This window comes from Xyrauchen texanus, chromosome 24 (assembly GCF_025860055.1).
Source record: "Xyrauchen texanus isolate HMW12.3.18 chromosome 24, RBS_HiC_50CHRs, whole genome shotgun sequence".
Classification (NCBI taxonomy): domain Eukaryota; kingdom Metazoa; phylum Chordata; class Actinopteri; order Cypriniformes; family Catostomidae; genus Xyrauchen; species Xyrauchen texanus.
In genome coordinates, this window is record NC_068299.1 from 26,972,795 (window position 1) to 26,986,431 (window position 13,637).

General features: G+C 35.3%; 1 protein-coding gene across 1 annotated transcript; it reads left to right on the top strand.

Moving 5' to 3' along the window:
• Window positions 1-5,762: 5,762 nt before the first annotated feature.
• Window positions 5,763-7,878, top strand: LOC127617719 (forkhead box protein I1c-like). Its single transcript, XM_052089789.1, has 2 exons — window positions 5,763-6,434; window positions 6,563-7,878. Exons 1-2 carry the CDS (start codon window positions 5,840-5,842, stop codon window positions 7,120-7,122), a joined length of 1,155 nt encoding a protein of 384 aa, XP_051945749.1. The 5' UTR covers window positions 5,763-5,839; the 3' UTR covers window positions 7,123-7,878.
• Window positions 7,879-13,637: the final 5,759 nt, after the last annotated feature.

A 13,637-nucleotide genomic window follows, 5' to 3' on the forward strand; every position in this document is an offset into this window, starting at 1 on the left:
AATATTATTATCAATTATATATAATTATATGTTATTATTATTAATGTGTACTCAATTTAACTTTTTATGGACTAACCTGTTTATATATTTGAATTTCTCCCATCCAGCTCTTTGTGTCTTAGCTGTACTTTGTTATCATGAATAAATGTTTTCATACTCTTGCTTTAACTGAGGACTAAAGTTCTAGACACACTTCAAAAGTGTTATGCTCACCATTAAAATGAATTCTAAAGTAATCTTACAGCAGTCTGCATATATGTTTCAGTAACAATATGGTGCCAGTTAGCTTGAAAATGGAGAGACTGTGGAGCGATACGGGAGATGTGGAAGCAGTACCAGTATGCAGGATACTGGTTGTTCAAATACCTTTTAGCAATAAGAAAAAAATATTAGATTGCTCATTGCTGCGAAATAGAGAGCTGTGTAATTATGATATGATATTTTATGTCGTCATGTGTCAATAAAGTTTTGTTTAAAAAATTATGAATAAATAAATAACTAATTTCTTTGGAATAATATATGAGCATAACATAACAGGAATTGTGACCAATGCATGAGTGGGGTTTTATTCAAGTAATAGAAAAAGAGGAGAAATTGGAAAATAGAGCAAAGCTAAATTTAGATAAAAAAAAAACAAGACAAAGAAAGGGAGAGAGGCAGTATATTGTAAATGAGCACAGAGCATTTCTACCTCCATCTGTCTCTGTCACGGCACTCCAAAAGAGGGGAGCACAGCCTCTTTTACTTTTTTTCTCCCTTCTCGCCTGTTCCTGTCTGACTCTCACACTCCTCTCATTTCTCATGTCTTTTACTCTGTCACCCAGATGCCAAAAACCATGAGGAGAAATCATAATGAGGTTGTGAGTCTCACTTATGTTGTTTTCCTGGAGTAAATCACACACACACACTCTCTCTCACACAGTTGTTAGGTGACCTCTCAATGTACAGACAGGAGCAGGCCTTGATCTTTGCTCTGCTGTAGCAAAACAATGACAGTTCACAGTTCTCAGGAAATGGTAAGGCCCACTAATGATGTGATGCTCATGCGCACATACATATGAATTATGTATTTTCTTATTGCATATTGCTACTTGCATGCATTGTCTCAACCCATGTTAGAAAACTACAGTATATTAAAAGATGTTTGAATATTTTATATAGTGCATATTCTCTATATAAAGTGCACATTCTCAATGAACAGTGCCATTTGTTCCCCATTACTTTTAATGAAAAGCTAGGAATAAATAGCAAAAAGAAAATGCACAATACATTTAACTCTATTGTGTAATGCAAAAGAAATATAAAATATCTTGATAGTCCCTGTTCATCAATTAAGTACATTTTGATCTTATAAAAATGTAAATATCATGCTTTCATCATGTTTATGGATTTATACATTTTCTAAGAAAATACAGAACTTGTCATTGTCCCCAAACGTTTATTTCAAGCTCAATATTCCAACATCATGGCAATGATTTTATCACAGAATTACTTTTGCATTAACCTAACGTTCAGTCCTGAAACATTTTGAATGTGCTTGGAGAGGCCATGAGTGTTCAGCTGCGCTACAGTGATCTTCAGAATGGATCTAGCTCCATCTTTTGATACTATGGAGGACTAAACATGCAAAAATAATAGATAAATACATAAATAAATAAATACATGTAATAATAAGAAAATAAATAAAGGATAAATGTCTTGATAAAACAAATATAATTTGTTTTTAATGAAAGTTATTCCTGAATTTATTTTTGTATGACTTTGTTTTCCTTTATTTATTATTTTCTCTTTTTTATTTTTATTCTTTAAAAAAATTTTATTCTTTCATTTGTTTTTGTTTTTTTTTTTATTATTTATTTATGCATTCATTTATTTTTATATTTATTTATTCCCACATGTATTTATTTCTATATTTAAATATTTCCACATGTATTTATTTTTTTATTTATTCTTACATTTCTGTCTCTTGTATGATAATGATGTGGGTGGCTCCTGCTACCATTGGCTTATTATATGAAGCGTGTGCTCGATTACTCTTGACTTGTTTTGATGTGACGCTAGGTCATAGCTATATCGCGTGTAAACTATAGCTATTTGTGGGGCTATAAACATAAGAGCTTCAGTCAAGCCAAGATTTATTGGTTATACTAAAATCACAAAATAAATGGGGAGCTGTTTCTTCAACAAATCCACAAAATGAGCAAGTTTCATAAATGATATGATTTAACCTTGTCCTTTTCTTTTTTTTCTGTGTATATAACTTCATATTTTGATATCTGCAAATCCCTAATATTGTTTTCTGTTGTTATGATTGTTCATTGTAAAAGATACAACCATGCTTCATTTCCCTGATCGTTTATGTATGTATATAAATCTATAGCTGACGCTTCATATCTAGAGAGTAGCGCGACATGCTAATGAAGTGGATAATCACGCATCTAAATGTTTCATTTAGAGTAGAGGTGCTGATTGATGTTTTAGGAGAGCTGTATACCGGTATGAATGTAGAAGCATATCCTGGATTGTTAAACTCTCTGCAAAACGTTTCCCTGCGTATTCTAAATCTGTGCGAGTCAGGGTGTGTTAAGGTGGGACATCCATCTGCTTCCGATAACACTATTGAGCTCTTAACCAATGATGCACTGGAGCTCCGCAAGGACCGCCTCACTCATTTACATGTTGCACACAGAAAAGTAAAAATAAATACACGGATAAATAAATAAATATATATGGGAATATATAAATATGGAAATAAATATATGTGGGAATAAATAAATATAAAAAATAAATTAACACATAAATAAAAAAATATGCAAAATATATGAATAAATAATTAAAAGCTAAAAAGAATAAAAATAAATATAGAAAATAATAAAGTAATAAAGTCATACAATAATAAATTCAGGAATAAATTTAATTAAAAACTAATTATATTTGTTTTATCAAGACATTTATTCCTTTATTTATTTTTGGATTATTACATTTATTCATTTATTATTTATGCAGGTTTAGTCCTCCATACACGCCGGGATGCAGGCTAGGAAAACGTAAAAGGTGCTGTGTGCGCGCTTGTAAATATACACTACGGGTCAAAACTTTTGAAACACTTGACTGAAATGTTTCTCATGATCTTAAAAATCTTTTGATCTGAAGATGTATGCTTAAATGTTTTAAATTAGTTTTGTAGACAAAAATATAATTGTGCGACCATATTAATTTATTTCATTATAATTAAATGTCATGTAATTACAAATGTAATTAAAAAAAGGTTTTTTAAATTGATGACTTGGCCTAAATAACAAAGAAAAGAAGCCAGTAAGTGCCCAGCATAGATGGGAACTCCTTCAATACTGTTTAAAATGCATCCCAGGGTGATTCCTCAAGAAGTTGGTTGAGAAAATGTCAAGAGTACATGTCTACAAAATCTAGGTAAAGGTTGACTACTTTAAAGATGCTGAACGATAACACAGTTTTGATTTATTTTGGATTTTGTTTAATCACAACATAATTCCCATATTTCCATTTATGTTATTCCACAGTTTTGCTGATTTATATTGTTATTCTAAAATGTGGAGAGAACAATGTTTTAATAAAGAATGAGTGTGTTTCAAAACTTTTGACCGGTATTGTATATATAGGCTACTGCATATAAATATCTGTTCATTTTCATATAAAGTAAATTGACTAATATGTTACATTAGGCTATAAATAGGCTATCCATATTTAGTGACGGTGGAAATCACAAAACTGTTAAGGGTAAAATACTAGTTTGGTAAAAGATACATTGATACTTTATTATTTAGTAAAGGGTGGAGTTATTGACTGATGATATGGTGTTTTCGAAATACAGGCGTAACGTTAATCTTTACGTTAACGTTAAGACAGGTTAATTTTTAATATTTATGCCCTGTGTAGCGAAGAATGGGCATAACAACAGAGCCATAACAAAACCTGTCCATTATCCTTTGGTTTATAATTAGAGCTTAGAGTTCTGATCATCTGACAGAAGGGACGACCTCAGCAGATTGCGTGGCTTTGAGGAAACTGGACGTGTAGTGCTTCACTACCTTCCTTCAGCACTAGGTGGAGTAGCGGTACAGACAGCACGGCATGTCTTCCTGAGACTATCACAGACGTGGATACATTATGCCAAAAAAAAAGTCACACGAGAAACAGATTCATTATAATATTTAAATATATAACTTCATCCTATATTCGTGATATTATGAAAGAACATCTATGGAGCACATCTACCACTGAAAAGACTTTGAATATATTTTGGGTCAAACACAGCATGCAGTGAGTGCTACTCGGGTGAAAATTAATTCCCACTGGTGCTCTTTGGATAAGGGATATTCTGTTCAGGTGCTCTAGTAGTCCAAGGCACTCAGAGTAGGGTATTTTAAAAGCCTTCATTAGGTAATGGCTATTGTATTACAACATTCCACAAACCGTCGCATTTTATAGACTGTTGGGGTTAAATTTGTGTTTGTGAAATCCTTTTTGCCCCAAACAAATAATAAGATCGTGCCTGGCAACAAAGTTAAATAAATTAAAAGGAGAAAAAAAACATTTTAAACATCTTAACATGCACTATGATGAGACCGTTTCGAGAGAAACAGATCAAAGAATTAAACTAGTGTGATTTTTCGATCATTATGTTCCTGAAAGTGTGAAATAGGTGCTCGTTTGTGACTCCATAAAAAGATGATAAATTACATTCAAAAAAGAAAAAAATATATGGAATAAAATATTCCATAAAAAAAATATTAACTGCAAAGAATAAGTAGCTATAACTATATTATTCTCTACTTTTCTCGATAACTCGATGCAATAAATACGAGTGCGAGTAAATTGACAAAAAATCACATAGAAGCATCAACTTAAATAAGTATGTTATACTTTTCAAATCAAGCAAAATATGTTTTAATAAATAAAATAAAAATGTGTAATGCTTGGTGATTTTTTAATAAAAGCTCTCACTTGAAATTACAGACTTAAAACCGTTAAGTCAGTCGCATCATACTGACTTCAACAACACTCAAAAACAACAAATAATACCGTTAATAATAAGAATATAAATATTAATACATACATAAATTATATATTATCATAATTATTATTAAATATATTACTATACATAATTTAATATTAATTATTCTCTTTAGGCTATAACTGGCTATTTCTTTTCATGGGCGTTTTGGAAATAAAAATGATCGGGTAAAAATATATGAAGAGCACATATATGCAGTATTTAGCTGTAGAGTAATGCTATTTATTTTTTAGACTATTGACAGTTTAGGCTAATAACGTAAACATAAATTGTAAAAAACTGACAAAACGAATTCGCTAATGAGGATGGTAATTTAAATTATCTAAGAATTCAGGAAGATCACGCCAATACCCTATTAAAAACATTGCTCTACCATATAAAAATATTCAGAATTTGTAATGAATTCGCTTTTTGAATAGATTAATTATTATTTCAGTGAGTGGAATTCTTTAGAATAAATGCATCTGAGATGTTGATGAGTCGTTTGTCTCCATTGGAACTAGCCAATGGTCTGTGCCTCTCTAGTGTTTATGAATGACTTCTTAAATCGTCTCCCTGAAATCCCAGTCTATGGACCACGCCTACTTCGTGGAGATTGTGCATCCATTGGCTGCAGGAGACAAGTATACCAGATTAGACACCTTATTTGCTGCACTTGGGTGTATATATGACCAAACAGCCCTTGCAAAATAAGCAGACACTTGTTGCTTTTAACCTAAGACGACTCAGCAGACAGAGAGCGTCAGCTCCAAGGAGAGACATTTGCCTTGTGCAGGCACTGGAGATATGAACACCATCGACGCGCAGATCTATAACAATAATTCCGCTGCTGTCAACCCTCTCCAGCAACTGCCAAAAAGCGTACACGAGACCCCAGATATGGCCGTGTACTGTGAAAACTTCAGTGTGTATCACCAGCAGAGCTTACCTGCGGCTCAGAGACCAGCAGGATACGGCTTGGGGGACTACGCGCCGTCCCCAAACCCCTACCTGTGGCTTAATGGACCTGGTGTCAACTCCTCTTCGTCCTACATACATGGAAACAACAGCCCCTCATTCATTCCTCCAGCTTACGGCTCTCAGAGACAATATCTCACTAACTCGTCCGGGTTCGCCGGTCCGGACCTGGGCTGGCTCTCCATCGCGAGCCAAGAGGAACTTTTAAAGCTCGTGCGTCCGCCTTACTCCTACTCAGCTCTGATAGCCATGGCAATACAGAACGCGCACGAGAAGAAGTTAACCTTGAGTCAGATATATCAGTATGTGGCGGATAATTTTCCGTTTTACAAGAAGAGTAAAGCGGGATGGCAGAACTCTATCAGGCATAATCTTTCCCTGAATGACTGCTTTAAAAAAGTGCCACGTGATGAAGACGACCCAGGTGAGTGATGCTCGTGCAAGTGCGCTATGCATTTAAATGTATAGAATTCCACTGTGAATAACGTATTCTGCATGCAAAGTTGCTAATTGTGTGGCGTGATGTTAACTATCTGTTCGTATTGTTTTAAGGCAAAGGAAACTATTGGACTCTAGACCCCAACTGTGAAAAGATGTTTGACAACGGGAACTTTCGGAGAAAAAGGAAGCGCAGATCTGATCCAAGTACAGGTATTGCCAGCAACTCAAAACCAGAGGACGATCGACAGCTTGCGGGGATCAAACCCACCGACAGCCCTCACCTCACCGGGCCCGCATCTCCTGAGTTTGATGCGGCCCATGAGAGCCACAAAGGCGCATCGCCTGCAGGCCTAGCGCCCACTCAATGCTTTAACAATTTCTTCAACAGTATGTCTGCTTTAAGCTCTCCTTCAGCTCCTACTAGCAGACAGGGCTCTCTAGGTTTGGTAAACGAGCTCTCCAGCCGAAATATCAGCGCCTTGGGTCCGTACCATTCCGGCTCAGCACCTGACGCAAGTGGACCGAGTGAGCTTCAGGACAGTGTACACGTTAACCGTGGGATGTACTATAACTCTTTTACTGGCGGCCAGAGCGCGCAGTTTAATGGACACTTCTACAACAGCTTCAGTGTGAACAGTCTCATGTACCCTCGAGATGGAACGGAGTTATAGCTCGTGCTTTTTTATTCCAGAACGCCATCAATTTCGCCCAACGTCCGCTCATTGTCACAAATAGGCCTTTGTTTGCTGAAAGAAAGAAAAAACATTATATTACTCTACTACTGTTTTTGGCCTATTGTAGTTCAACGGAAGCAGATATCTTGCGTTTAGGCCTGCTTATGCAGACATGAGATATTTATGCATAGAACATCATCACGAGTGGACTTTGATGTATTAGTGTTGAAACGTGAGAAAAATCAATTGGCTTCTAGCTACATTGGATTTTTTTTCTATGCACTAATTTAAAAGGATTATTCTTTTTATATGAAATGTATAACTGTGTTAAATGCTTAATGTTTGTAATGAGCTCTGAGTAGATCAATTCAATGGAGGGATTGCCTGGGTTTGATTGCCAAGATTCAGTATTGTCCAAAACTTTGTTTCCCGACCTCCTTTTTCCATCCATTTTCTCTTGTGTATTTTGTAAATGCATTTGTCTTGTTATATACAGTTGTTTTCAACTATTTATATTAAGTTATGTATTTTTGCAGTTTGTCTTTAAAGGAGTGAAATATGTCGTCTTGTAAGCTAACTGTAAATGGTTAAAAATTGAATTTGTCTACCTTCAAACGTGATTTCGAATGTCATCCCACTAACTCACTTGATTTTAAATGACATAGTTTATAATCTTTACACTGAGTTAAAAGTCACTACATTTAATTTGATTTCTTTCGCAAAATAAATATATTTGAAAGAAATTCAAGTTCGAATCACAACATCACAATTTTGCGTTAATTGCTGTTGTTCTCTCTTATCACTTTATCGTAAACATATATGGCTTGTAAATATGAAACAACTTTAACATTTTCAAGTCGTTATTAGAATTTCATTACCGTTTCACAACGATAACCTTAATTTGACCATGCACAGTAAAACAATAAAAATAGTAATAAACATTTCATTTGTTGAAATATGCATGAAATAAAGTTTTGACTTTTCCTAACTAATTAAATTATTCACTTACACCTCTCAACATACATCATCCATCCATCTTAACCACTTGTCCTAGCGTCACGGGTAGTGCTGGAGCCTATCCCAGCTGTCTCAGCCAAAGGCAGGTAAACACACTGGACAGGTGGCCAGTCCATCACAGGGCTCTCAACATACAGTCATGGCTGTAATTTTTCAAATATTAATTAATTTGCTTTAAACAAGCTTTGTCAGAATCTGGTTTATATACTAGAGTGAGAGAGAGAGAGAGAGAGAGAGAGAGAGAGAGAGAGAGAGAGAGAGAGAGTATACACTATACATGTATACAGATATACAGATTTTAGTTAGAGTGGAAACAAAATTTTAGTCAAGTATTTTCTTAAAAACACAATGAATAACTACAAAACTTCAGCGCATATTCTGAATTAGCCTTTTGGAAATTGTGACCACATAATGTGTTTTGCTTTTAAGCTAATTGATACATAGCCTATTGAAAACACTTTATTATACCCATGCTTGCTATTTCAGTCTTTCTCGGTTGAATAGATGAACAGAAATAAATAATCTTTCTTATTTGATTACATGTAATACTAATATACAGTATAACTGTCTTTTTGTAAATATCCAAACTTTAAGAGATGTAGTTTGTTGTTAAAGATTGTAAAATGCACAATTCTGAATGTCTGAGACTCTGGTTCTGTACAGTAATATTAGCATTATCAGGATGGTGGCTGTTCTGTGCAGAGGTCAGGTGAATTTCAAAGTGATGTTTCTGGAACAATGCTGTGTGAGTGGCTGGGTCTTCTAAAAAAACAAACAAAAACAAAAAAACAGAGAGATTCACAGATGACATGGCTGAAGTCTCTGTAGACAATGCCACTATTGTTCTGTGGCTACCAAAACAGCTTGTATCTGTTTATGTATGTTAAAGTACCAGATCTGATTACATGCTTTACTCCAAGTATATTTGCATTTTTTTATATCAGTATTTTTTTAAATTATTTCTAAGTCTTGTATCTATAAAGACAACACATATAAAGTAGGTTTTGATGCCATCCCACTTAAGTTGGTGAGTTAAAAGGGGTTGCCTGCCTCCTTTTGTCCTCTCTTTATTAGAATTGTTGCAGTAAAAGCGGGACAGACCAAAGTGCTTGTTTAGAGATTAGGGGAGGGGAAAAAAACTCCCATTGAGAAATTCCCTCAGTAAGCAGGGCAGTGCCACCCAGGAGGAGGTGGATAGGTAGGACTTTGGGTGGTGGTTACTTTAGCTCCAGGCACAGGGAAACCAAATTAAAACAATAATAAAGAATAAAGAATAATAAGAAATGTTGTTCTCGACCTGCGTTCAACAAATGTACTTGAATGTATATTTCTTCTAGGAATATTAAATGATGATTACATTTAATAAAGGACTCCTGTGATGTGTAGTGCCACTATGAGACCTGTAATATTGTATACTTAGAGTCAGCTCATCAGAAAAACAACTTTCACCTTTTAGTCAACAGAATTCCACCCCTGCATATTTGTGCATTTGGTTGCTGCAATTAGTCACGTGTCTTCAACTTGCCATAGTGGTATTTGCAGCATCAGAAGAGCCATGGTAACAATTAGAGCTTGGTGGGGGTAGGAGCTTATTGGCATTTACCATCTCTGAGTCGCCATATTTGTTCAGACACCACACAAGCCGGCTTTTCACACCGAGCATTTTACCCTACTGCCAAGTATGGCATTGCCAATTAGTTGGGGTCTGACACTCAGCGCTTTAGCGCTTGGGACATCAGGCAATCACCCACACCCAGCCCTGTGTGCTAATCTCTATCTGCCTTCCTGAAAAGCATCTTTGTTCTCATGACAGAGGAACTGTACTCGTAAGACATGTACAGGACCATGGAGTCCATGAATCCACCCCCCCCTCCATGTTTCTTGATTTTTCTTTTAGTTGTATTGTCAGTATTGTCCAGTTTTAAAGAAATCATAATTGCAAACAACCTGATGTGAATAGTCAAATATAGGAGTCTGTTATGAGTCATTTAAAAAGAATCAAAGAAACAGAATGTGATCTTAACATGTTTTTCTACAACAGAATTGGAATATTTCAAAAGGTTTACAAATTTTATTATATAACATATAATAGGAAGTAAAATCCATATTTCCATTGATCTAAATGAAAATGTGTCATTTGAATGTTTTTGAACTTTGAATATGAAATACTGTAAATTGTCTGAAGAAAAAAATTGAATCTCTCTTTTTCTTAAATTATAATAATAATAATAATACAAAGTTTAAAGTCAAGTGAATGAGGCCAATTTTTTGAAGGGTTAAAAAGCAGAAACGTGATGCTTACGATTTTATAAAAACACTTACATTAATTCTTCTGTCTATTTTGGGGAAAGGGAAGAGCAAATCACACTCACAGTGTAAAGTTTGACCTATAACTAGACTCTCTTAACTAGACCTGCATGTATTATTATCTTAAATCACAGAGCCTTTATAAACATGACAATCAAATGAAGAGTATTTGTGGTGTTGTAAGTTTAGTTTCACATTTCCCACTGCAGGCCTCTGCTGACATCACTGACTATGTTAAAATGACAAAAACAGAAACTTTTTTTCCTCTTTTCTATGGTGCTTGCTTTAGGTTATACTACTAATATGCCACATTAAAACAGTGCAAAACAATGTTTTTGTGTGATGGATGAGACTACTTTCTTATAGTCCTTGTGCACTTGTGATCAAGATACATGTTTTAGAGTGTTGGATGTCTGAATCAGTGTGTGTGCTGAGATGTGGTGTTTCTCTAGTCTACTGTAAACGAGCTGGTACATGTCTGGGTGGTGAGAAATATGAGGGTTTTAGAGTGAGTGATTAAGGACTATAATTAAAGTATTACATTGCTTTCCTAGTCCTAAGCTGATAGAAACAGCCCACCTCAGCTCTCCACTAAAACACTGTCTGGATCTGAGACAAAACTTAACAAACATTCAGTTTTCTCATGCTCCTAAAGAGCATTCAGTGTTCAGATCTATCCATCCATCCATCCATCCATCCATCCATCCATCCATCCATCCATCCATCCATCCATCTATGCACTACAGTAAAATGAAAAACATTGGGTTACATCAGCCAACATTTAAATGACTGTATTTCTAAAAAAGGTTTAGAGTAGAAACATAACCATTACATTTTTAGAAAGCTTAAAGTTTCCTTTTTACCGTAGTGCATAAATCTCAAAATGTGTTTCTGGTTCAAAGTGACTCCAAATGATTATCAAAACTTTATTTTAGGCAAAAGCATCGATTAAAAAAAATGCATTTCAGTTTCATAACTACATTGATTAATCTTTCTGAAAAAAAGTTTTATGAATTTAATTTAGTTATATATTACATAATTAAATTTGATATAAATGTATTATGAAATTGAAATGTGTAAATCTGAAAAAGAGGCTAAATATATATATTTTAAAATGCAGTTTTTTTGAGGCACTGAAGAACTGAAATGAAGAGATACAAACAACAATCATGATTAATTAGGGCCAAGCACTGAAAGTGCGGAGACCCTATTGTTCTTCTAAGGATTATTATTATTAAGGCCCAAGCACTGAAAGTTTCATCAGCGTCGTTGACAACTAGGGCTGGGCTGTAGCGACCCACTTTAAAATAGCCTCTATATCACCCCTCTTTTTCACCTACAGTCACCAAAATTGGTACATATATACATATATATAAGCTCTGAACTTTTAAATACTCTTCCTAGGGGATTCATGTTAAACATCATGTTAACATCATGCCAAGACATTGTAGATGCTAAATTGTGAACACATTTTTGACATTTGATGAAAATTCAGCTGCATGTTTGGTAATGTGGGCTGATCACATTTATGCAGCTATTATGGGTCACGGTCATGGCGTCACCAACTGGCAGCTTTTAACAGACTTTGAAATAGCCCTCTTTTGTTTATATGATTTGCTTCAAAATTATGGCACTGCTGATGTAAATTTTTAAAGGGGTATTTGATATCTTAAATACTGTTTAATTGTTGTTATTAATTTCTTCCTATATTTGTGTGTTTATGAAATTTTGCACACACATCAGAGTGATTAGCCAGTAGGTCTGGGCAAAAGATCAAGCATGGCCATGTAGCACCCTCTTTAAAATGGGTGTGTAAGTTGGCCACCACAGCACACCATTGTCACCTACAGTCACCAAAATTGATACATATATAGTTCTCATCAAGCCGGACAACATTCATAATTGTAGTCATTAGGTCCACATAACAGGTAGTCGGCCATTTTGGAATATTTTTTATATTGCAGTTTCTGAACTTTTAAATACTCCTCGTAGGTGATTCATGAAGCTGCCACCACATTTAGACAACATTATGCCAAGACATTGAAGACACTAAATTTTGAACAGATTTTGATATATTGAACGGTGTTGCCATGGCGAGGCATTCAATTAATGCTGAAAAATGGGAAACAGGAAGTGTGCAATGTGTGATTTAGATAAAAATTTAGGTGTATGTTTAGTCTTGGAGGCTAATCACATGGATTTGACTAATTTGGCTCATGGTCATAACACCACCCCTTGGTACCAGGAAGTGTGGCATTTTTAGCAGACTTTGAAATAGCCATCTTGTGTTTAAATAAATTGCTTTAAAATTCTATATAAGACACAGCTGATGTAAAATTGTCAAGGGATATTTGATATCTCAAATAGTGTTGATATGGAAACATATTAATTGTTATTATTCATTCTTCCTATATTTGTGTGTTTTTGAGGCACTTGGCATGCTTAAAATGTCATTTTTTGCACACACATCAGAGTCGTGAGCCATTAGGGCTGGGCAAAATTTCATGCATGGGTTTGTGGGGGGGATCTGTAGTGCCCTCTTAAATGGGCATGTAACGGGGACTCTTTAGCACCCCCGTTTTCACCTAAACTCACCAAACATGTTACATATATTGTTCTCATCAAGCCGTACAACTTTCGTAATTATAGTTATTAGCTCTACCCAACAAGAAGTAGGCCATTTTGGATTTTCTGAAAATTACAGGCTCTGAACATTTAAATACTCCTCCTACGGGGTTCATGTGACTGGCAAAACAATTTCGCAACATCATGTCAGGGTATTTTTGCAGAGAATGACAGAGGCTCAGGACCCAAGCGCAGAGTTGAAAAAACAAGGAATTTATTCATACCAAAAAGAACTTCCACAAGGGGAAAAAAGAAAAACACAAACTACCACACAGATGAAAAAATAATCCAGGCTGGCGCAGGGAAAACAGGATTCCAGGACTGACCGGACCGAGTGAGGATGAAACACAACCAAATAACAGGACCGACATAAATGCGCCCAACAAACAAGATGAACTGGCACTGGACAGCACACATGAGGAGACTAAAATAGGGAAGAAAACCACACAGATTAATGCAGGGCAGGTGAGTCTGATAAACTAATAATGGGCGAACAAGGAGGCATGGTTTGATGCAAACAGAGAGACGTGTGTCCACACAGAAACAAAACAAATCCACATGCT